Source organism: Mizuhopecten yessoensis, unplaced genomic scaffold (genome assembly GCF_002113885.1).
Source record: "Mizuhopecten yessoensis strain PY_sf001 unplaced genomic scaffold, ASM211388v2 scaffold11083, whole genome shotgun sequence".
Classification (NCBI taxonomy): domain Eukaryota; kingdom Metazoa; phylum Mollusca; class Bivalvia; order Pectinida; family Pectinidae; genus Mizuhopecten; species Mizuhopecten yessoensis.
The window spans coordinates 506,045-532,939 of record NW_018408871.1 but is presented as its reverse complement, the minus strand read 5'-3'; the positions used below and the strand labels follow the sequence as shown (position 1 = coordinate 532,939).

Here is a 26,895-nt window from a genome sequence, read left to right as displayed (position 1 = left end):
CTTGTATGTACCTTTCATTGTCTGTGTCTACTGATACTCTGTACTGATACTTACCTTGTATGTACCTTTCTTTGTCTGTGTCTACTGATACTCTGTAGTTAGACTTATCTTGTATGTACCTTTCATTGTCTGTGTCTACTGATACTATGTAGTTAGACTTACCTTGTATGTACCTTTCATTGGCTGTGTCTACTGATACTCTATAGTAAGACTTACCTTGAATGTACCTTTAATTGTCTGTGTCTACTGATACTCTGTAGTTAGACTTACCTTTTATGTACCTTTCATTGTCTTTGTATACTGATACTCTGTAGTTAGACTCACCCTGTATCTACCTTTTATTGTCAATGTACCTTTCATGTACCTTTCATTGTCTGTGTCTGCTGATACTCTATAGTAGGACCTACCTTTTATGTACCTTTCATTGTCTGTGTCTACTGATACTCTATAGTAAGACTTACCTTTTATGGACCTTTCATTGTTTGTGTCTACTGATACTCTGTACTTATACTTACCTTGAATGTACCTTTCATAGTCTTTGTATACTGATACTCTGGAGTTAGACTTACCTTGTATGTACCTTTGATTGTCTGTGTCTACTGATACTCTGCTGTTAGACTTACCTTGAATGTACCTTGCCTTGTATTCGTCTACTGGTACTGTGTAGGTAGACTTACCTCGTATGTACCTTTCATTGTCTGGGTCTGTTGATACTTTGTAGTTAGCCTTACGTTGTATGTACCTTTCATTGTCTTTGTCTACTGGTACTATGTAGTTAGACTTACCTTGTATCTGATATTCTGTAGTTAGACTTACCTTGAATGTACCTTGCCTTGTATTCGTCTACTGGTACTGTGTAGGTAGACTTACCTCGTATGTACCTTTCATTGTCTGCGTCTACTGATTCTCTGTAGTTAGACTTACCTTGAATGTACCTTTAATTGTCTGTGTCTGCTGATACTCTGTAGTAGGACCTACCTTTTATGTACCTTTCATTGTCTTTGTATACTGATACTCTGTAGTTATACTTACCTTGAATGTACCTTTAATTGTCTGTGTCTACTGATACTCTGTACTTATACTTACCTTTTATGTACCTTTCACTGTCTGTATTTACTTATACTCTGGAGTTAGACTAACCTTGTATGTGCCTTTCATTGTCCGTGTCTGCTGATACTCTATAGTAGGACCTACCTTTTATGTACCTTTCATTGTCTTTGTATACTGATACTCTGTAGTTAAACTTACCTTGTATGTACCTTTGATTGTCTGTGTCTACTGATACTCTATAGTAAGACTTACCTTGAATGTACCTTTCATTGTCTGTGTTTACTGATAATCTGTAGTTAGACTTACCTTGTATCTGATATTCTGTAGTTAGACTTACCTTGTATGTGCCTTTCATTGACTGTGTCCACTGACATTCTGTAGTTAGACTTACCTTGTATGCACCTTTCATTGTCTGTGTCTGCTAATACTCTATAGTAAGACTTACCTTTTATGTACCTTTCACTGTCTGTATTTACTTATACTCTGGAGTTAGACTAACCTTGTATGTACCTTTCATTGGCTGTGTCTACTGATACTCTGTAGTAAGACTTACCTTGGATGTACCTTTCATTGTCTGTGTATACTGATACTCTGTAGTTAGCCTCACCCTGTATCTACCTTTTATTGTCAATATACCTTTCATGTACCTTTCATTGTCTGTGCATACTGATACTCTGTAGTTAAACTTACCTTGTATGTACCTTTTATTGTCTGTGTCTACTGATACTCTGTAGTTAGACTTACCTTGTATGTACCTTTCATTGTCTGTGTCTGTTGATACTTTGTAGTTAGCCTTACCTTGTATGTACCTTTCATTGTCTGTGTATACTGATACTCTGTAGTTAAACTTACCGTATTTGTGTCTTTGATACAGTAGACATGAGCACTACGCCACTCCCCTTTACATGACAAACATCTGAAGTACCCATATTTCCGCTCCAAAGGCGGTCGTTGACCTCCTCCTCTTTGGTTTCGAAACATTTTTCCTACTAGAAAAGTTCAGCGTCAGCTCAACTTATAGCTGTTACTGTACTGATAACAAGTATTTTTCCGATTACTTCCTATCTAATAACTGTATTTTCACTTTCGCTTTAAATATCGCTATTGTTTTCATTTACTTGTTGTGTTTTATCCAAGGTAAATTAATTATTAGGTTATTTTATGTTTTGTGCCTAACAACATGAACACGGAAAACAAATATTCATATATAGCAGCATACTTACATTAATTATTCGGAAACATCAGCTAAACAGCAGTAATTGTGTTCAAAATATCAGGACTATATTTTATGGGGTAACTTTAAAGTTATAACTTAAACTGGACTATGGACCAAATATAAATACTACTTTACATATCAATAAAACTATTAAAAAAGCCACCGATATATCAGAGTTATGATAAGATCTGAATATCCGCATTATAGGTGTACATTAATTAGGAAATTGTATTCATGTTCCTGATTATACCATGTGGGTTTCCTCTGGGTACTCCGGTTTCCTCGCACATAAGGACCCTCTGCACGCTAACATCCGTGTTAATAGGAGTTATATTATTTATTACTTCAATATATTTTGAAATAAACTATTGATTATTTTGTAAATGTATATACACCAAAAAAAATAAAGAAAGAAAAAAAAGTGAAATCTAACAGGATAAGCATGTGTACTTATATAAACTATATATCCATAAAAAAGATATTTTGTGACTCTTCACAGAAAATAACAACGGGGTTTGACTTTGTAATATCATATTATTAGTTGTTGTACGGAGACGGAACAGGAATAGGATGAAAGAGGAGTTATTATTCCAAAATCATGTATCTGCATGTGGATAGGCTTGGAAGCAGTAGTGTTAGAAAAGCTGTAGAAAATATTGGGATGCTATAGACTTGTCGGAGTGTAGATTTAGGATAATGCTGATGTGAGTGCTATTCGTATTAGCATTTATACCCTTGTTGGCAAGTTCGACTTTCATAAAAACTCTGATGCACCGGAGAATTTTGACTATGCGTCAGAGCAGACTTAAGTCGAATTCGTGCCACATCCTCACTAACTTTTTGAAGTCCCCAAGCTAGTTTACAAATGTCATCAGAAACAGTTTTTGATGAATCCTCTTGTAGTGTAGTACAGAGAGAGGAAGCGAGTGTGGTTCGACTATGGTGGACACCCTGTGGGTGTTCTAGGATTTCCATAATTAATGTCTTCAAGCGTAGCATTGTATTCGGTTGGTCTTATTTGAACAGTGAGAGGAGATATTATATTAGTATGAATGCATTCTGGACCTGACCGATTTTCTGCAGAATCGACAAAGTCATATAACCATATAACTCGTCAGAGCAGAGAATTCTTCTTTATTGTTCTTCACGCTTTTTTAAAAGAACGGTGAACTACATGTACGGATATTGCTTAGATTATTCTTGTTTCGGACAGTCATAGAACAGCGTGGTCAGTGAATCACTATTTTCACATTTTCATTGCTATTTACATGCAATTCGCTTTTTGTAGCATTGACTCCAAACTCCTTCCTCTCTGATCGGGTGAGTTTATTTCCCTTTTGTGTTTCTATATCTTTCCTGTGTTTATATCCCAGCTACCAGTTTTCATATATAAAACGCATTCTGTAACAACGTTTTCATCAGACTTTTTAAGGGTAATTACGATACGTCTTTGTTGTTGTTGTCATGGCCGTATATATTTTCTGGTGGTTTCGGATAATTTCTATGTTTATGTAAAGGATGACCACCTAACCTTTTGTCGCGTTCTCATTGATTGCCATTTCTTGTTCTTTGCCTTACGTTGGAACGTTTAGTTCATTTATGGGTCCCCACATGTTTTCATCGATGTTATTCTGCTCTTGTATTTTGTCCTGTTGTCCTGTGACAATTGTATCACGTCTGTTTAGTAATGTGCGTAATACGCCCCACTTCTAATACAGTTTGGTTTGGTTTAATTTTGTTTAACGTCTTATTTACAACTAAGGTCATTTAAGGACGTGCCTCTATGTGTGAAATATATGCGTGCTTGCGTGTGTGTATGCAGGAGTCAGGGTATGTTGATATGCTTGCCTCCTTGTGAAAGCGGATCTGATGCCGACTTTATAGTGCTATCTTACTGAAATACCATGCCGAAGGCACCCAGCACAGCATTCCGGGCCAAAGGGGTTGATAGTTCTGAAGATATTGGTCTGTATGCATCTTTTTCATATAGACCTATGCCTTCACGATTCCGACATCGTTTTTTTCCAGTAAGATGTCAAGAAAAGCACTGTGCTATATATATATATATATATATATCATATGTTTACTAATAACAACACCTTTTTGTATGTGTAATAAGTCTAAAATTTCCACAAGTTGATATCAGCCCGGGTGATATCACCCCCTCTTGGAGTGATATCCCCCCCCTTGAAAAGTGATATCCCCCCCCCCCCCTTAGAAAATTGATATCACACACCCCTCCCAAATTTACGGATTTCGCCACTCCCGCCTAATGCTGTCTACTTTTAGATTGTTACTGTTTTGTTTATATACATCATTGTTTTTGTTACCATTTTTATGAATATAAATAAAATAAAGAAATATATTGTGTGTGTATGTTTTGTTTATTTTAAAGGGAAAAAAAAACATAATAAAAAGTTTATGATATGACCATTTTGATAGCACACCCCATAGCAGTCCGAGAGTCCTGATATCAGCCTTCGGCCCTCTGGCTGATATCAGGACTCTCGGGCTGATATGGGGTGTGATATCAAAATGATCATATCATAATCTCTAAATATATCACAGATGGATTGTTGCTGCTTGTATAATATACGGCGTTTACATGACAAATCCTTCTGTGATCCTTTCTTGATTATCTCTTGATGTAAAATTTAAGTGAGAATGTCAATGTAAAGATGTGACAAATATAAATATATATAGGTTTATGTAGTATAGCGAAAGAAATGTCAAGATGAAATGTAAATGGCGAGACAGTAGGGATGATAATATTGATCTGAAAATTATGGCAATTATTTACAGTTGAGGTGAAATATGATAATAAGACTGCGATGAGAATAAAAATGTGTTATATGGAAATACTTTGTATATTATATATTCAAGTAGGAATCCAACGGCTCCTAAATCCTGGTATTTCTTGCTTACATGAGCCGAGGGAATGAAATTTTGTTTCACATCGCCATACAACTATGGTCTTTTTGGCATGTAGTAGCTGGTGATATAAATATTTTCCACAATACTTAACTACGAAAGCTTTTAGTGAAGGATCTTAAGGTAATAGGATTGTGTCACCATTTCTCAGTAGAATTTCTTCAAATTTTGTAGTTTATATTGCTCTAAAGTTAAGAAAATTTTCTGCCACAAAAAAATATAGGTTGTCAGAATTTTAAGGATTTTAAATGGAAATTTATGTAAAAAGCAGTGAATTTTGAAAAAAAAATGAAAGACACAATATTTTTACAAAATAATGTCAATAAAAATGATACTGACATATATAAGTATTGCATTAATGTATATCAATTTAATAAATGCTGAAATTGTGTANTTTGAAATACTTTAATATTGAAAGAACACACTGTTCTGTCAATAATAAACATACAATATTCATCAGTTTAATATTAAACATTAGAATTTGCGGAAATTGTGATACTGTCTCCCTACATTGGATTTTCAACTAGGGATGTACTTCCTGTTCCCGTTTATCAATACACTCCAATGACCTTAAGTATCAGGAGACTCCTACTAGCAATTAAATGTTCGTTTCGAAACATTTTGGTTCTGTTGAAGACTACGCCAGACAATCGGTAAAAGGGGAGCATGCTGAACTGGATTCACTTTTAGATTTACGATTACGACTTTCCGTTTAAACTTTCCCTTTCTTGACAGTAATATCCCTACCACCCCAGCCTACCTTCAGTGTAAACATGCTGCAATTGGTTTGGTATTCAAAACTTTGTGCCGAATATAAAGATTTCCGCGATAAATGTTGACTGCTGACGGCCAAATTTACAACACAGAGTTTCCAATGACGCCGGTTAATGAAGCCTATGGACAATCTTTTTGGTGTCATAATAATGTCATAGGGAAACATGTTTTTCCTTTGTGTGATATGAAGGTCGGTGATTTTTAGCATGCTCATATGTGTGCCTTATATGGTTTTGTTGTCATTATTCAAGTTAATTTGATTTCGTCCGTATTTACATAGGCAGGTGCCGTCTTTAATTTTTCAATGATCTGCAAGTTAATATTTCCTTTGTTCATACTTTGCCATGACTTTTTCTTCGATTTTGAGTTCGAATTATGGTTTTGCCGAAACTTCAGTATTTTTTCTATCTTTTTTTTCATGGTGATTTCGCGGCAAAGATCAAGACAATCACAAGTATGACAATACCCATAGACTTCACCCGAAACAGTTTTGCGACCCGTTTTTATACTGTGAGAAAGCCCGCCCTCGTGAGTTCTAATTAATGTAAACAAGTAAAAACGAAACTGAAAATAAAATGTTCTTACAGGAAAAATGATCTGGCTCAAAGCCAACTTCCCTATACGAGATAGGATTTCGATGAGAGTAGTGTCCTCAGCATTAGAACGGACATCTAAGACATCAGCACACAAAATCACATCAAACCATGTCAGGCAAACGGCATTACGGTTATTTCCGATGTCCAAAATGTAACGCAAAATGGGAGAGTGCTCAGGTCTACAGTGTGAGCGCCAATCAGCAAGTAGGTATTGTTTTTTACTTGTCAGGCCCCTCACGTAATCATATTCATCTGAAATTCAGAGTATGAATTATTCATTTATGGGTCTCTCAAAGGAAGATTTGTGTTCTTACAATATAAATGTGTAATATGAACTCCGCAATAAAGCTATTTTGGTATCTGTTGAGTATAGCAGATAGATAGAATAGAAATTAGCACACGGGTTCACGCGAGTTATTTATAGAACACTCTGACGTCACCAATTACAGTTTCCGGTTTTCGAAAATATTCTTACTGAAAACAGATCACGGCTTTAGTTTTGCAACATCGATCACGGCTTTAGTTTTGCAACATCGATCATCGCTTTCTATGATTGGTGTCTGGGAATTACAATTTCTTCTATAGTCTGAGCCTATTGTCAGTCATTTAAACGTTATAAACAAATAATAAATTTCTTAGTTTGAATTATATGTTCTTGTGCTATTTAAACCCGTATATTTATTTGATTTAAACATATTTTATTGCAAATAAATATTTACAAAAGAATTGGACACAAGTTTTACCAACTTATTAAAGTCCTTTTCTTCAAATACATGAATATAAACAATAACTTGATAAGGTAATTTACGCAATATACATTAATTATGTTTTTATATGGAAATGGAAAATAGAGACGAAGAAAAGAAGGAGAGCGAAACGAAGTAAAGGATAGTAACTCAGATAGAGTAGATGAAAAATAGAGTGGAAGAAAAGACGGATAGAGTAATGAAGTAAATGATAGTAACACAGGTAGAGTCGGAGAAAAAAAAGAGTGATAGCGAGAGAAAGATGATCATATTCAGTCAAACCTGTTGCATTTGCTGATATAATTTTGGACAGATTTTGCAATTGAGGTATTTACATTAATGCTGAATTTAGGATCGCCATATAGGAGCAAGTCTAAAGTTAAATCATCACGAACAGGTTGAAGCTCTCTTATTAATAGATTACGATGCTGGGTGTATAAGGGACAGACACAAAGGAAGTGATAAGAGTCTTCACATGGATTACCGCATGCACATTCAGCTGTATTTGATAAATTTGCTCTAAATAGGTCATAGTTAAGGGAGCTCGCACGATTTCTCAAACGGCAATGAAGTATATTTGATTTACGGGAACCCCATACCAGAAAGCATTTATTTTGTGGTTTACCTTTTGATTTTATATTTGATTTAAATGAACTGAGAGAAGCCGAATTCCTTATAGATATATCTAGGTCATTCCACATTTTTGTAGTTGATGGGAAAAAAGAATTGCGCATTGTTTCAAGCCTAAAGTTTGGTTGTCTTAAATGTTGGGAATTTCTTAGGTTATAACGAGAAATATCCCCAATGCTATCTGGTAAGGTGTCACACAAATAATTAGGAGCTGTACCGTTTTTAATTGTAAAGAATAGGGACAATTTTCTGTTTTTCCTTCTATTACTTAGTGGAACCCAGCCAATTTCATTAAATATATGTTCAATTTTTGTGTAAATAGGTAGTCCTGTAACAATTCGTGCAGCATCTATCTGAATATTTTCAAGTTTTGATGAATTTGTCATTCCACAATTGTCCCAGACTTCACATGCATATTCTAATAATGGTCGAATGTACGTTAAATATAGTTTTTCAAGGTTATTTCTACTGAGTAACCATTTCATTTTACGAAGGGTTGCTATATATTTAGCCACTTTTTTGATAAGTTCGTCTACATGTTTATTCCATTTACCGTCGCTACTTAGTATAACTCCAAGGTGTTTGTGGCTATCTGTTAAAAGGATAGAAGTATCGTTAAAAATAAATTGGGGTTGAAAGGGTAGATTTGTATTAGAAACAATCATGATTTCGGTTTTTTTAGGATTGAAAGACATCAGCCAATTTTTAGACCATTTCTCTAGAGTTTTTAGGTCTTTATTTACTTCACTTACAATATTTTCTAGGTTTGGTGATGAGTATGAAAGCGACGTATCGTCAGCAAAAAGACGAGATAATGAGGAGAGTTCGGTTGAAATGTCGTTAATATAAATCAAGAAGAATAAAGGGCCTAACACTGAACCTTGGGGAACACCGGCGTTTATATTTCTTACAGAAGAATGGGAATCGTGAATAAAGACGGATTGCTTACGCTCAAAAAGATAGTTTGTTATCCAATTAAGAAGACTGCCTGAAATACCATGTTGTTGAAGTTTGTATAAAAGCCCTCTATGCCAAACTCGATCGAAGGCCTTTGAAAAATCACAAAAAGTAAAAGCTATATGTTCATAGTTTTCTAATGCTAACATCATAGAATGGTACATTTCAATGAGTTGATGCGTACAAGAATGATTGGGTAAGAATCCAGACTGAAGTTTGTAAATAAGATAATTAGAGTTAAAAAAGTTGTAAATATGTTTATAGACTACACGTTCAAAAATTTTTCCAACACAGCTTAATAATGATATTGGTCTATAATTCGAAGCATTATGAGCGTCGCCAGACTTAAAGATCGGCATGACGTTTGCTAATTTCCATTTATCGGGATATATACCATTGTTTAAGGAGTGATTAAAAATGAGGGAAAGGGGAATGGCAATTTCATTTGCTACAAGTTTTAACATTCGATGACTGATTCCGTCAGGCCCTGTTGCCTTATTTACATCTAGTATGTTAATAATATCAACTATTTCAGAAGGTATAATATGAATTTCGGACAAAAGAGAGTCTGTTCGTTTTTCTAAAATGGGAATAGGTTTGTTTTGGTCTACTTCGGAATGACTGGATACTGAAGAAAAATAGTTATTAAGAAGTTCACATTTATGGTTATTATCATTCGTGAATTCGTTAGCATTGTCATCAAAAAGTGGTGATATATCAGTAGTTTTGCTTCCTTTCAGTACAAACCTTAACAATTTCCAATATGTTTTGGGGTTAGATTTATTTTTGACTATGATAGAGTCGATATTTTCGTAGAAAAGTTCTTTTGCTCGTTTTATCATATTATTTGTTTTATTTCTTGATTGTTTAAATTTCGTCCTATTAAAATCATTATTATTATTTATAAGTATCTTTTTTAATCGATTTCTATTACGTATTTGTCTTCTGACAATATTATTGATCCAGGGTTTGTCATGTTGTCTAATCTGCACATATTTAGATGGTATGCATATATCTACAGCGTTAAGTATAGTGGTTGTCAGAAAATCACACATGTCATTAACGTCATTAAACATATTAAATTGGTTTACCCATGATATATTTGTGATAAAATGTTTAAGCTTTTCGATGTCTGTTTTGTCATATAGCCATACCTTTCGTTTGAAAACTGTTTGGGTTTGTTTCGGTACTTCAATTATTGTAAAAACAGCATTGTGGTCACTTATATTGTCGTCTATATTAATAACTTCACTGAAAAAAGTGTTGATTGTGTTACTGATAATTACTGGATCTAATAATGTTGCTGAATGGTCCGTTATTCTGGTAGGTTCGGTTATAATATTTGACATCTGGTACAAAGTGAGAAGGTCGAATAATTCATCTCTGGAGGATTTTAAAAAGTCAACATTTAGATCGCCCATCAAAATAACATTATCTGTAATATCGAATGCCAGGTCGAGGGAATGTTTTAGTCTCTGCCATATACCGTCAGAATAATTTAGATTAGGTGGTCTGTATAGATTTCCTATTATATGTGTAATATTATTTGAATAAACTTGTACCCATATTACTTCGTCATTAGCAAATTCTAACTCAAGTTTTCTTTTAACTACGAGAGATGGAGAATAGTATAACAATACACCCCCTCCGAACATATTCCTATCTTTTCTAAACGGTTTGTCACTAAAGCCCTGTAGCGTAATTTCTTCATTAGTAATAGAAGGATCCAAATGAGTTTCGGTTATACAAAGAATGTCGACATCGTCGGTCAATGCGTCAATGTAGCCTATTTTGTTTCGTATACTTCTAATGTTAAGATGCATAAGATTCAGTGAATGGGTTGCCGTCATATTACTAGAGTTTGGACCAGGGTTGGAATGGATATCTCCTGATGTCAGAAGAAGAAGATGGATTATCATAGGAAAGAATATGTTTACATTATTGATATAGGATTGTTGTAAAAACAAATATGATGTAAATAACCAACATTTGGCATTGACTTCAAAAATATTTAGAAAATCAGCAGGGTATGTTTTGTAAGTGTATGTTATTAAAATGTTTGCAACTTTACAGTGAAAACAGCCTATGGCAGCTCTCCACGCACCAACATCATTACCTACTAAGGAGGGTATAGATCAGATTTTGGGGGCGCGAGAAGAGCTTTCATATACGGGCAGTTTAATACAAAGCAGTTGGGGATGACTGGATGTGAGATTAGAAAAGAGAAGGGAAATGGGGTATACAAAGCAGCGGATGAGGGTAGGTAGGGAAAGCAAAAAGAAAGAAAAATGAGAAACGTTTGAATAGATATTGGGTACGTTATCTTCATTGGGAAGATGAAGTACATGTGATGATTCCCAAATATCAGCAGATAGGTTTTGCTATGAGAATGATCTATAGGCGTGAATCGGGGTGATTTTAACAGTACTATAGTGTACATATAACAGGTTGAAATGCTTAGATAACTGGGTTTTGGAACAATTGACTTCTATTAACAGGTCTAGTATTTACAAACATAAATCATAATAGTAAGATGGCATAGTGAATTAATTGTAAAAATACACACACACACACACACACACACACACACACACTTCATTACACAAGCAATCACACACATATATTACATTTTTGCATATACATAATAACATATTAGTACATGTACACGCAATACCAGGCAATATTTTGGAATGTATTAAGACTAATTTATAAGGTTAAAAGAACTAGCCATAGAGTCGGGAATACACATATATTACATTCTTGCATATAAATAATAACATACATTTTTGCATTTACATAATAACATATTAGTACATGTACACGCAATACCAGGCAACATTTTGGAATGTACTAAGACTAATTTATAAGGTTGATAGAACTATATAAGTAAGTCTAAAAACCGGCTATTCACCTGTCATCTCATTGGCATCACAAAAAATAGGTATAGAACAATATAGATATCACCATAAGGTAGTCACCACTCGAAATTCAACAAGAGGAAAATGGAGGGCGAAATAACACGTGAATGAATTAATATAGGTCAAAGGGATGCTATACTCTTATGTTATGGATACGATAAGATGACTTAAGAATTGAACTGATGTTATGAAAATGCTGAATGGTCTACCAAATCTTAAACATTGTTTATAAATGGTCATACTAAATAAAAACTATTTTAAATAGAGTATTAATCAAGCAATTTAGACTAAGAGAGGCAAGGGCGCGTAGTAAATCTATTAAGATGTATGTATTTATTTGTTTTCAAATCGGATAAAATGCTTCATTTAGATAGTTTTTGGGCAGTATTCTCATATAACTTACAAACATGGAGCATTTTTGAGGAAGAGTAATAATTGACATATCACACTGGAAACCGGAAAGACTAAACTCAACGATACATAAATCTTAATACCTGATAAACGAGACGCGACTGCACGTTAAACAAAATAACGTTCATAGTTAAGGTAAATTCCTAATTGTATTGCTTTGAGAATTTGGAGAATGTTGTAAAGTTGTCAGGACATACAATATGTATACAAATTCCTAAACAGATAACAAGGTGAGACATCAATAGGAAAAACGTGATCAGCAGAGCTGTTGGGCAAAACAAAAAGTTTCGAGATACATATAGCGTCACGGTGTGTAAACCGGACAACACAGAGATAGATATATAGACACTGACCGCACGTACTCCGTTTATCTATGACAAACTCTTATGGTGAAGACAGCGCGGACTGATTCTGTTGACTTGACAGTAATTATATTTAATAAATATCTTTATTGGGTGTCACTGTGGTCATAAGGTGAGTACATATACCAAAATATAGCCATTGGAAAGACTCTTAATAATCGTTGACAGATCGCTCTAACCCCAGACTTGTGAAAGATACATAATGCTTTGAAAAACAAAAGAAAAAAACAAATACTCCAGAGGTAATAACAATGTGATTTACATTAGGATATACATAAAGGTGCATCAACGAGGGAATATAAGGGAGATAAACGACTCATGGCGCAAATCTTACTACATAGGTATTTCTTTGAAGATGTGGGTAGGATACAGTACTCGATGTGAGGGGTTGGGGAGGGGCACACATAAAAGATATAATGCAGAGTCAAAGGCGTTGATCGTTCATCAATGAGGTAACTAGCCATAGAGTCGGGAATACACGTATATTACAGTAAGAGGAGGGTAAAAACGCGTCTATTAGTAAAATATCGGTGTGTAGTCGTGGTGTCGCGGTGTGTAAACCGGACCTCGCAGAGCTAGACACACACCACACATACTCGGTGACAAACTCTTATGATGAAGATAGAGCGAACTGGTTCAGTTTACTTTACAGTAATTATATTTAATACATATATATATATATACCGGATGAAGACCGTGCCAATGACTGAATTCTGTACATAAGTATCCCACCCGGCCACAACTAGTTGGACAGTTCATAGGTCACTGAGGCCATTGGTGAGCACATATACCAAAATGCAGCCAATGGAAAGATAATCTCCAATATTAACCGTTAAAGATACGAAGAAGCCTCTTAATAATCGTAGGCAAACCGCTCTAACCTCAGACATACTGCTATGAGAAGAAGAAAAAAATCCAGAGTTATCAACAATGAGATTTACAAAAGACATACATATATATACACATACTCTGGTATGTATTAAGGTGCATCAACGGGGAATATAAGGGAGATAAATCGACTCTTGACGCAAATCTTAGTACACCGGTATTTCTTTGAAAAAGTGGGTAGGATACAGTACTTGATGTTGGGGGTTGGGGTGGGTCAGCCATATAAGAGATACAATGCAGAGTCAAAGGCTTTGAACATTAAACTATATAAGAATTCAATAAAAAGACTTTAGGCACAAGAGTGTTAATAAGTTAATTTGCCCTAGAGTCGGCAATACCCGTTTATAACATTAAGAATGGCATTAGTGCGTCATTAATCAGAAAAATCACGGTGTGTAAACATGACCGCAAGAAAAAACCCAGCATAGTTGTGATCATACTACATTCACATATTTATCGTCTGTAATCAAATAAAATGTTACATGGCTATGTATTCTAAGCTACATCATCGCAATAATTGAGCGGTTGACTCACTTACAGACCTAAAAGTATTTTTGTGAAGAGTGATCCGTTCTGGGAAATTATCTAATTTTGATCGAAATAGAAATATTTTTATTTTTGTTATTTCCAGCCATCTTGAATGTTTCAACAAGCTCATTACTAGCATTTTAGAATTAGTCACGAGAGTGTTAGTATTATTGTCTATTTCGGGGTATGTACAGCAAACAGAAGTGTAATACTCTAGAAGAAACATTTATCTGACAGTATTACATGTTTATTTTTTGTGAGTTATTTCCATGAATATTTTATTTCTACAGGAATACTACAAACAAGATTGTAAGAACTGCCGAATCGCATGTAGTCCCTACAAAGTCGAGCCTCTCCAGTGCCCGAACTGTGGAAAGCCCGCTAAACTATGCCAGTGTCCAAAGCGTCACACAGACCCGTCAAAGGGACACCGAAGTGACCTGTGCCACAAGTGTCAATCAGGACGACCATGCTACTAATGTTGATCCACAGTCAAATGTTTCAGGTGTTATATTAATTATAAAAAAAAAAAAATGTATTCAAAATAACATGGAATACGACGACGGTTAATTACGAAAACTTCGAGATCTTTGTATAGTTGTAGATTTTTCAATAACGTGACTAGAGTTTATCAAAGAGAACTTGTATCTTATCTATAATGTTTTATGCCTGTAAACGGCTGTGGAAAAAAATAATTGAATTCGGATTTTCAATCTATAAAAATTCAAAAATCATCACTATTTTTACTTATATATGTAGATGACAAGCCATTTTATTTTAATTATGTTGATTTTACTTATTGCATGGTTAGCTTAACGACAAATTAACACAAAATTGTAACCACACATATCTTCAAAAATAACTAAATTCGAAACTAAAAGATTGTGTAAAAAGACTAAAATAAAATCATCTTATGACAATAAACAAGTATTTGAAATTAAATCTTAAGGAAGCATATACATGTAATATTTTACCTGCAGAGTGCAAAGAAGGTTGTTTTATGAACTTAAAAAAATATCTTAAGTACTGTAGGTGATGTTTTATACAATTATAATTTATTGTATATTTAATAACCTCTTGACCAAATGTAAGACGAGACGTTGACTCAACTTTGTCATCAAGTATAAATAAAAAAACAAATTAAAACTTGTTTTAATGTAATGTATGCAGTCAGACTTTCTATGCTTTTGCATAACTTCTTTTACTTGCGGAAGGAGGTATGTTGGCGTATGAGTGATGTGGTCCGACCGGTTACATGTGCGCATTGGTATGTTGCGAAATTTAGATCATTATAAAAACAAATGACGCAGCAGCTCCTATTCAGAAGTTGATAAAAGAAGATGGCGAAACAAGTTTCGTACGGTTAAGGTCAATTTTATTTCAACTTGACAAAGTTTTGTATTGTTTTATCTGAACACAGATTGTAGTATATAAAAGACAAATTTGTCCCACCGCCATCCCCTACTTTCCTCCTTTCTGAATCTGCATAAGTTAATGTATTGGTGTACAACATTTTCTTTTGCGACTTAAGTAATGTATCGATGTTATATCATGTATTTTGTGTGTAAAAATAATGTATTCTAACAAGCATTAATATTTCGTCAAGTATATTGTGTATGGCGGAATAGGACCCCCATCTAAGACTCTTTGTGTCTATTTATATGACAAATTGTGAATGTCATAACAACCGTCGTGTATTGTAATAAACGGCCATATTCAATTCAGATTTTGTGTCCTTGTTTTATTTCATTATGATTAGTCTTACAAGCTTGCCATGGTGGTGTCCTGTATAAAGACTATTATTATATATTAATAAGCCAAATAGAACATTCGAGCCCGAGTCTTGCGAATCAAAGGCCTATTCAAAGGGCCTGATGGTCGACTCTTTCGTGGAGATGATTGTTTATGAGTGTGTGTAAGGGGAGGAGGGAGGGTCAACGTGATTTTGGTTATGTTTTTTTCAATGTCTCAGCCTTTTCTGTTTTCACCTTGTATATAGCATTGTGCGTGCGTGTATGTGCTAGTTATTAGTAACAAGACCCAGATTCTCGCCACAATCAGGCTGTTACTTTTTCCTCTGTACTGGGTTTGCGATGTGAGAGGATTATTTAGAGATGAATCAAAACAACTTCACCCTTTAATTTTTCATTTTATTTCCGGAAACAGGAAGTAAACAATAAAACATGGAAACAAGAGACGGAGACGGAATACCATAATACACAAACGGTTAATTCCGGATATTCTATTGATGGTTATAATATAATATATACCATGAATATAACACCTCCCTACTGCATTAATATGAAACACTTACACTAGGTACACACACATACTGATAGGTAATCTTATCTGCATCGTCATTATTAGATAATTAAATGTGTGCTTTACTGGACGTTCAACCATGCATATCATGTAACTCAATTTATATGTGATAATAACTTTATCTGGTTGTCCAAAAATAGCCCATCCTAGGTCGAACATAGTCATGCAGCCGCTATACACTATGCTATGATTTATTGTGAGAGCTACTTTCTATGTATTTAACATAGGAAGTTTAAGATTCTTAAAATTCATTTAAGTTGTTAAGAACGCCTAATTGCCTACTTGACGGTTGTTGAGTGTTTGTGTTATATTTATAAATAAATACCAATTGTAAAATTTGGACCGCAAAGAATTGTTATCATGAGAAGGAAGTTCTTTGTTTAGCGGTCCTTCTGCGTAAGATAAACTTGACAACGACGAGTGAATCGAAAAGGAAATTATATGTGACTTACAGATATATGTCTAGTTTCTGTTTAAAAAATGAATAATACAAAATTACTCAAGATGATCGTTTTTCATGTTTTAAAGGGCCCTAAAGGGCCTGGGTTTTTTTCATTTTAGAGGGTCCAATACGCTTTCATAGAGCGACACCTCCGGCGGCACTTCACGGACACGTTCCAATGGACGCCATTCCTTTTGGACAGCTACTACTAGATACATGTTTCAAAACTTCAATCTATATTTTCGTTGCAATGCATAAATGAACTTTTATACGTGCCTAGTATAGAAAATATTCATGGAATGTGTGTAACTTGTAAAACTGTTGTTACGTCATTTCCAGGATGCAAGTTTCCGGAACAAAGGTTATACGATTTGGCAGTCACGTGGTACATTATGGAGCATTACTAGTATATACTTCCGGAGAAAAAGTAAATCAGTAGCAAGCCAAGTTCATCGAAGTGCAAGATTGTTATTGAAATCTGGTGTCCCGTGTTTCTGTGTTTACCGGAATCACACATGCCCCATATCACGTGACTTGCGTATCTATCAATTGTCTAGAAAAAGACAGTAAATCACAAAGCATGTACAGTGTCGGGGGCACGGTAGTCTATTGGTAGGGCGCCGGGCTCGTGACCGAAGGGTTGCGGGTTCGCGTCACGGCACAGATGTGTGTTGTATCCTTGAGCAAGATACTTTACTCCGCTTGTTCCAGTGTACTCAGCTGGAAATGAGTACGTGGTTGGGTAGTGCTAGAATTGTAGAATGCTAGCTGTGAGCACCGAAATGGCAGCACCAGCTGTATGATCCCCAGAGAGTTGGGGAAAATATTAGTTGGTTGCAAAGGCCCTATAACCACGGATAATGTTCTCAATGTAAAAAAATCAGCTAGGCTAGTCGGATATTAGAACACTAGAGCTTAGAACTCTTTACAACCAACCAATAGTCGACAACCAGGAGGTTCAGTTCTAGTGTAGGGTATCGTAGAAATATAAAAAGGTGTTTATGTCGCTTTAATGATTCACAGAGAACTACGTGAGGAAACCGAGGTATGGCCAACCAGTGCAGGAGCAGTGACGGTCGTTCAGCTCCTGCATGTGTTCTATTTGCGCGTGTGAACATAGATGGAATTCCAACTACCGATACTAGTGTTATAATTCCGATACAAATGACCTCGATTGGACGAGAAGATATTTTAGATAGTAAGGTACTCTTATCATGTACCATCCTTTTTTAGAAGAGGATGATAACTGCAATACATAACATGACATGCAATGGTCAAGTTTAAGTCATTCGGATGTATCAATTCAAATACACTGTACATACTTTGCGATCTAACGTCTTTTTTGATACAATTGATACGCAAGTCACGTGATATGGAACATGTGTGATTCTGGTAAACATATTTTATAAATTATAGGATCGACATTGATCCTTAAATAGCTCGCTTCCCATAGAAAGGGTCTATTGGCAATCGGGATTCGTCGGCAATTTCCGTAAATGAGAAAATACACAGTATAATGTATTTTTCTCGTTTACGGTAGGTGCCGACGGTTCCCGATTGTATTTTCTCGTTTACGGAAAGTGCCGACGGTTCCCGATTGAGTCCACTGACACTAGCGTTGTTGTCAGCCCATAGCGTAAAAAAATGACGTCGCCGTTTGTAACGTCGCTTTTGATTGGCTGATACAGCAGCGCAATAATTTAATAGAAAAGAGTCCATCAATAAAAGTAAATTTCCACAGGGATTGCGTATAGTAGATTAAATTATAAGGATTAACTTAATATATTTTTCATGTTATGGAGCTATAACACAAAAAACCGGAGTGTAGTCTCATCATAAAGCACTTCGCGGTTTATTTAGAGTACACTCCGTTGTTTGTGTTATATCTCCATAACATAAAAAATATATTCAAGTTAATCCTTAAATAACACACAACGTTTATGTAGTCGTAATAAACATGCTTATGACATTTCAGAAATTATGTTTAGTAGTTTAGAAGTTATGGTCCGGATCGTTCTGATCAAATATGTCTAAAAATATCTCGGTGTTGCTTAATGATAAAGAGTATACAACTAACGTGACATGTTTACAAGTTTTATTGTTATACATGCTTTGTAATGTACATCACTACATAACTTCCACACTGTACAATGTCAGCTATAGCAGACCCGGACTTCACTAATGCTGTACCATATCTTGTTGTTCTGTACATCAGTGAGTACGAGTGCTATTGCCGTTAATCTTTTATGTTCTATAAAATTGTTACAATAAATATATCTATATATACAGGACAACAGTGCGTAAATAAATAAAATTTTATAAAAATAACAACGCAATTGAGAATGTGGAAAGAACGAACTGTTTTCAATATATACAGAATCCTTCCCATTCCACCTTCCCTTCTCAATATCCCTCCCCATCTATACCCTCACCCCCTGTCCCCATCCAAAAACCCCCGACCCTATTCATTTTTCTTATCTTCCATACGTTATATTTCTTCCCTATATGGGCTATCCCTCTATTCCACAGGGACTTGATGATTTGTTACTGTTCTTTTCGATACACAACCGACATGTCGAACTCCTTAAATCATTTGCATGCATTTGCAAAAAAAATGTTTTCACATAAAAAACCGATCCAAACCAAATATGCTTGTGATAACATTTGGTTATTGTCGGACTTGAATCGTTTGCACCAAACTTGCCATGAACACAATGCCACCAAAGTCATGGCATCCACATTTGCAGGAGATAGGCCATTGGCCTCGAAAAAAACCCAGTTGGGGGTCTACTACTGAGCATAGTATGTATATAGTAGACCCCCTCCCCAGATATTTGTGGTACACACTAGTTGATTTGAATTTAATAATGTTGCTAAGTCGTGAACACAACAGCTCAAGATGAAATACGACAACAGTACGACATAAAAAAAACCCACCACAACACATGATAAACTTGTACTTCATGTGCATAATACTGTGCACATATGAAATTCGGAATGCCCAAATATTCTGGGATACGGCATTCAAATTTGGAACAAATCCTGACATCTGTTGCAGTAGAATTAGTGGATGAATATATTGATATAATCAATGAAGATGAATACCACACAGCACTTTCCTGATTTTCGCACGGCTATATATGTAATGTTTATCTCTAGTATACTTCAAACACGCCAATTCCGCAAAACACTAACACCGGAAGTAGAATTACAATAGTTACATAACTTCCTGTTAAATGTGATGCCATGCTACTGTCCGTGCCATCGTAGTCATTGTAGTAATAAGCATAATCTTTGTCCGTGTCAAACGTTCGCAGGTTCATACTCTTTCCGTCGATCACGTCGGGGATTATCTCGATGTCCTTGCCCTTAAAAGGATCGATCTTTTTACTGTGGTCCACCAGACCTTCATCTTCTGCAAAATAAATTAGAATATTGAACTTCAGTTTCGTTACAGCCGGTTTGACTCACAGGGACATGTCACATACTATATATAACGAAATATATCATGCAATTTCACGTACAATACATTGTATAGTACATGTACGCATTGTATCATTATTTGTGCGCAGTATATCATTATCAGTACGCGGCGCGTATCATAATCGGTGTGCTACCTATTTCACTGCTGTGAAGTTTTTCAAGAAAGATGACTCTTATATACAATTACTGTGCGTATATGGTTTTATTATAAAATGTCAATTTTTAATCGTTTATAGATAATTTATTTTACACAATTTCAGCATTTATTAAATTGATATACATTAATTCAATACTAATCTATGGCAATATTGACATTGTTTTGCCAAAAAATGTGTCTGTAATTATTTTTTCCAAATTCACTCCTTTTTACATAAATTTCCATTTAGAATCCTTAAAACTCTTACAAGCTATATTTTTTTGTGGCAGAACATGTTCTTTACTTCAAAGCAATATACCTACAAAATTTAAAGAAATTCTACTGAGAAATGGTGACACAAACCTATTACCTTAACACGCGCTGTTTGTACCCGGTGTATCATTGTTTGTACGCAGGTAACATTGTTTGAATGCGATGTAGTATCATTTGTACGCGGAGTATCACTATTTGTATGCGAGTATCATTGCTTGATGCAGTATTTCATTACGTGAACACGTTTCACTTTACTTTTACACGGCATATTGGTAAGAAACAATGACATTCAATATGACTCAACTAAACCATTAGACTGTCATGTTAAGATAGCCAACAAGAATTGTGAAGAAAAGATAAGATTGAAACAGTTACTCACCACAGCCGGGGTATATACGGGGAATACAGTACATGTAGCCATCGAAACACCGACACAAGTCACAGTCCGACCGGATGAAGTGACCACTCTTCAGCTCGCCACAACTACGATTCTTATACTCGTACTGGCAGTAACGGCCGTAGAAGTTCCTATAAGAATTAAAAATAAACTTAAGTTAAATTCAATTATCTTAAATTGGTTAATCATAGTATGTTAATAGATTAACATATTTGTGCAGTGTGATATTAAATATTTTGATTGATGTTATGAACATTTATAACTTTACTCAAAACCCTTTCTATGCTCTGTCCTAAATATTTGGCATCGCGTGACATTCTACAGTTTAGCCTAGAATATGACTTATTATCACTTTTTGGAGTTAGATGGTGGTTGTACCTTTTGGGCGCTTATGTTTTTTTTCTACATTTTGATCTTGAAAGACCCTTTTCGTTTTGAATTTGAATATCCCTTTCCTTTCGACCGATCAGTTGCTCACGTGTTATGAAAAAATCAAACAATAAGGACGCTTCATACCAATAAGTCGCTTTTTAATGATACAACCAAATGATAAAGGCACTTACTTTCGACAGTGACAAAAGTTGTTCAGAATGCAACGTCCTCCATTCTTACAGCAGTTTCCGGTTTTAACCGTGTTGTCTGTTGCACCTGTAATGATCAAACAAACACTTAAACCTTTAAAATACATGATATACATAAAAAGCATTACTTAAACTCCCTCGATTAACAATTATCGCTATCTTAATACTGGTTGTTATCGTTTAGAGGGAAGCAATTAAAGATAAAGGCGTATTTTTAAACGTTAGTGTATTCGTTTCCAATATTGCTGCCGATGCTGCTGCTGCTGCTGATGATGTAATGTTAAAAATCACTTCCCCTGAAATTTCGCTGCATGTTTTTACAGATTTGTGTATAACTGATCGTCAAATAATGAAGACGACGATGACGACGATGGCGGAATGAAGGGCGTCGTGTGTGACTCATAACCCTATTGGCCGAATGGTCGCACAGCGTTAGTGGTGAAAATCACAGGGACTTGAGAGTTTGTTACAGCTTCATTCAGGCCCAAACTAAGGTGTTGGGAGTAATTTAGCACGTTTTAGGGGTTACGATCAACATTTGGTAAAAATGCCACCCCAATAGTTCTCGATGTCGAAAAATCGACCCCACCTAACTTTCTTGCATCAAAAACCACATTCATAGTTGATGTAACAAAAATATGCTTAGTACCATTGGGAAAACAATCTTAACCCTGTAAAATTGGTCTCAACACCTTAGTTAAGGTCCAAATATAGCTGTAACAAATTGTAAGTCCTCATGGTAAAAATGTCTGAAGAACATCACTACGAAATTCGAACAGCCAATAATTATGTTTCTTCCCTGAAATGGCAATAAATAATTTTTAAAAAATGAAAGTTTTCGGCCTTTTTAAACGTGTCATTTTTTAAAAGCACGTCGACAAGCCACAGACCAAAAGGGAATCGTCGGCATTTAACCGAAACGAGGGTCACGGACGCGTATCTCCTCTCGTGTCTCCCTCTCCAGACAACGTAGGAACGGTACAATGTTTAGATGATAAATCCCCAGCCTAGCTGTAGATTACCCAGACCATGCCAGCTTTGATGTCCGAGTCTTTAAGTGGATTATGTGGACTCAACAGCTTACGTTAATGTCTCTACTTAACACGAGTGTTTGTAAACTTGGCTTTCACACGTAGATAAATCTATCGAGAAATCATAATAGATTATTTTGAAATTTGATTGGCAGTTTTTTCTTAAAAACTTTTGTATTTCTGAACTTCAAATGGAGAAATTATATAACCACATCTGTATAAATGTAAATTGATTTCATTAATATGGTCTCCGGTGTTTATATCCAGGTTTACGTGTAGTAATCTTCATGTAACGCATAATTTGTACATTTTATTCTGATAATTAAACACCTCAACTCCACCCCCTCCCCCTAATTAAATTGAAAATTAAAAGAAATTGACGCATTCAGTGTTTCAATGCTGATTACACATGCAATATACACTTAACATACCATTTCCGAGCAGGGAGATGCGCTCTACCTCGTTATGCTGGGGGCTAGATTGTCCTGCTTCGTTAAGGGGTTTCGCTTGTCCATTTTTTTTCTTCAATGTGACTTTATTTTTCTCGTTGTCTGAAAAATATGAAATCATCCATCAGAGAACAATTAACACTACACACGATATTATTGATTTTAAAGTATGATGTTAGCAACAACAGTGCGTGCCCTGAACTGTGATAAATATGAACTGTTAATGACAATAACAAGCGAAAAACATTCGAAATGTACACCAATAGTGTTTAATACGACAGGTGACACTTTCCATGGTATACGTTCGTTGTACACGTTATATTGTGTGCTCGTGGTACACGTTATATTGTGTGCTCATTGTACAAGTTATATTGTGTGCTCGTGGTACACGTTATATTGTGTGTTCATGGTACATGTTATATTGTGTGCTCGTGGTACACGTTATATTGTTTGTTCGTCGTACACGTGACACTATCTATCGTACACGTTATATAAACTGTGTTTATGGTACACGTTATAGACTGTGTGCCCATAGTAGACGTTTTACTTCTAGTTCATAGAAATGTTTTTTAAATTAATTGAGCCGTTTGTGTTAATAGAAACGTTACATAGAACAGACCCATGTATCTTTTTCTTCATACGAGTAGAAACGTTAACGCTAGAACCAGTGTCATAATGAGGTCGTTTTTTTGTTCAGGGGATTCAGAGAAATATTTCAAATTTGCAAAATAAATAACCTAACAACTATGTTCAGAAAGTTTGATATATAACGTTGAAGACTAACGAGATTTCTTGGTAAAATACAGGTTGGCATATTGGATTGATTTGTATTTTCTCTACAACATTCTACAGCCTATTACGATATGGGCTTAACATTAAGATTAAGTTAATTGAAGAAAATGGTATTTTATATTGAAGTTGAGATATGCACTCGTACCTAAGCCATTGACAGGTGGTGATATTAATGTATTTTGTGTTTACAGACCGCGGCCGGACAAAGCGTCGGCATGGCTGTTATCACCAACCCTAGAAAATTGGGGGGTCGTTATCAGACATGTATAAGATCTTCTCGCGGACGAGACACGCCAATTGCCTCCAATTGCTCGACTGTCGCAAACGGGAGACAAACTCTTCAGAAGAGGGGACGCTCTCACATTCTTTAATAACCCTTGAGATATAGCGTTGTTATGTTAATGTTATCGACTATGAGTTTCTTAGTCACTTGCACACCTTGCAAAAATCTATGGTATGTTATTATAATTTGAAATTTTCCCTGCACGTACCGGAAAAAAATATGAACGGTTCATATTATTCAGTTTGGTAATGGATAATTATATTAATTAAAATCCCTAAACATTTGATTAATAAAATGAATACCTTTTCCTGGATTATTGAAATCTGATACATAAGTCAAGAAGGGCGACAAACAGCACTTTGAATATCTACCTGTCAAACATTTATTTACAGAGGATAACGTGTAAGACTCTGTTGGCCCTGTCCTGATATCCATGTACTTAGGGTCGAACCCAGGACAAAGCCCTTAAGTCGTTAACGAGTGAAATCAGATTTACTGAACAACTCTGACTAATAACCCTATTGTTCCCCGTGAGGACTTGTCAATTAGCTCCCTTTCTTGGGCTGGTCAAATAAGGGGAGTCTTGACGGCCCCATGCGCGTCAAAACATCTCCACGTGGACGTAAATACATTCTCACGACAGGCCTCCCTATTCTTTACACCTATAAACACATTACCTTAAATAAACAAAACTGCATGTGTGATGTTAAGAAATGGATACCTGCATAGAGTAATTCAATTTTTGACTGAGACAAAGGAATTATTTATAACACGGTTTTATACTTACAACAATTATATATGTATATATACTTACCGGTTATATATGTTCCACCGACCATTGAGTTGATTGCAATAATAACCTGGAGACACCTGTAAAAACAAGCAGGTAAAATTCAAATATAGAGCTATATTTTACATGTACCTATATCATGATAAACCTTTATCAAGCTTGAAATATACATGACTTTATAAAGAATGAACCAAAATATTAGGAAATGGAACTACTGTCTTTATCCTGATGTACGCATAAGTACTGACCTTAAAATTAAATACTTTGTGCAACCTATAGAAGATGTGCAATATTTCATTTCGATCTGTACACAACTATATAAAAAAAAAATGGACCAAAGTACTAAGAAATGGAAATTTATCTTAATTCACGTAGAACGTGAAAATAATTTTCTTTGTGAAATCTATAGCAGGTGTATATTTGCTATTTTGAATGGTTAATAATCGAAGTGAAATTGAAAAAGGGGCGTGGGTAATAGTGGTATCAGTAATAAATGAAAGCTTGACAAATTGACACATCTCTTTATTATCAAATCTTTAGTTTAGATTTAGTCCTGTCCACTATTTTATGTACCGGAGGAATCTTAATATTTATTAAAGTATTGTTTTCACTTAATTATATAGCAATTATACTTATAATTATCATGTATTGTCTCTGACGTAAAGATTTGATAATAAAGAGATGTGGCAATTTGTCAAGCTTTCATTTATTACTGATACCACTATTACTTAGCGTTATTAAAAGTGATATCACGAACAACCTGTTAATTAAGTGTGTTAATTAATTAAGATTTATTCCATTTCCTCCGTGACCACAACTCAGTGTGATTTAGTCTTTTCTACTCTTATATGTACCGGAGGAATCTTAATATTTATTAAAGTATTGTTTTCACTTCATTATATATCAATTCATTACAACATCATGGTTAAAATACTTCCAAACTGTTTTAATGTATGTATATGAACCATTGTTATTTTTGTAGATCCTTGTATATGCAATGCATTTATGACACAAAGGCATTTGTGCCTATTGCTGAATAAAGAACACGATGTCTATATCAAGTAGTAACAAATATATATAGTATACATGTTTGTAATAATTATGTTAATATCAAATACGTAAGAAAGTAATGAATTATTAAAATTGAATCCTTGTTATTGATAAAAAGCAGTTCTAAATATTTATAGTATGCATATTTGTAATAATTATGTTAATATCAAATACATCAGAATGTTACAAATTATTAAAATACTATACTTACATGATTATGGCGTTTTTAAACTCCATCGTAGTAAAAAAAATATCCGACTAGGGGAATAGGCGAATCAAGCTGTCGTATGTTATAGATATCCAAGTCAGAACACAAGACTAAATCTATTGTACCGAACAGTGTCACAGTCGCTTCGGAATTAACACTTTTCCATGAGGTCCACACAACACATGTGTTCAAAATATAAATAGCTCAGGAACCGTCAACAATGCATTTGATTGGCTGTTAGGAGGGACACGTGCTACCATAAACATGCCAAGGCAGTTAGCTTACCTGGTGATCTCTCACCTCTATCTACCTGAGCACCTGGCTGTCATTTAGGAGTACAGGTCGCTAATTAGATCAAACAGCACACTCAATAAAGGTGTCGGTTTTAAAAATGTCAACATTTTCTAATTGTACTCGTGAAATTATCAATCAATTGAATAAAGTTTTAACAGTCTATATTGTAATCTGGAAGTTAATATCACTGTCACTAACGTCAGGTATACAATCGTATTTACAACACTATGGCAGTGTATTTTATTGTTATTGGCTGTTCTACTAGATTGTGTTTATTCGTGAAGTAATATACTGTACTATTTGTATGTCAGTGTAATCTACACTCCGATGTGTCTTACACAAGGAAAAAAAATCTGA

At 35.0% G+C, this 26,895-nt stretch overlaps 1 protein-coding gene and 1 long non-coding RNA gene across 2 annotated transcripts; one reads left to right on the top strand and one right to left on the bottom strand.

Annotated features, from left to right (window-relative positions):
• Positions 1 to 6,555: 6,555 nt before the first annotated feature.
• On the top strand, positions 6,556 to 15,733 carry LOC110465488. Its single transcript, XR_002464620.1, has 2 exons — positions 6,556 to 6,771; positions 14,298 to 15,733. It is a non-coding gene; the product is annotated as an uncharacterized LOC110465488 (long non-coding RNA).
• Positions 15,734 to 18,854: 3,121 nt separating this feature from the next.
• Positions 18,855 to 26,402, bottom strand: LOC110465494. The gene is made up of 6 exons (XM_021521342.1): positions 26,248 to 26,402; positions 25,011 to 25,066; positions 23,104 to 23,223; positions 21,624 to 21,708; positions 21,043 to 21,191; positions 18,855 to 20,186 (listed from the first exon to the last, which is right to left on the bottom strand). The coding sequence occupies exons 1-6, from the start codon at positions 26,271 to 26,273 to the stop codon at positions 19,927 to 19,929; spliced, it is 696 nt and encodes a 231-aa protein (XP_021377017.1). The 5' UTR covers positions 26,274 to 26,402; the 3' UTR covers positions 18,855 to 19,926.
• Between the last annotated feature and the right edge of the window lie 493 nt (positions 26,403 to 26,895).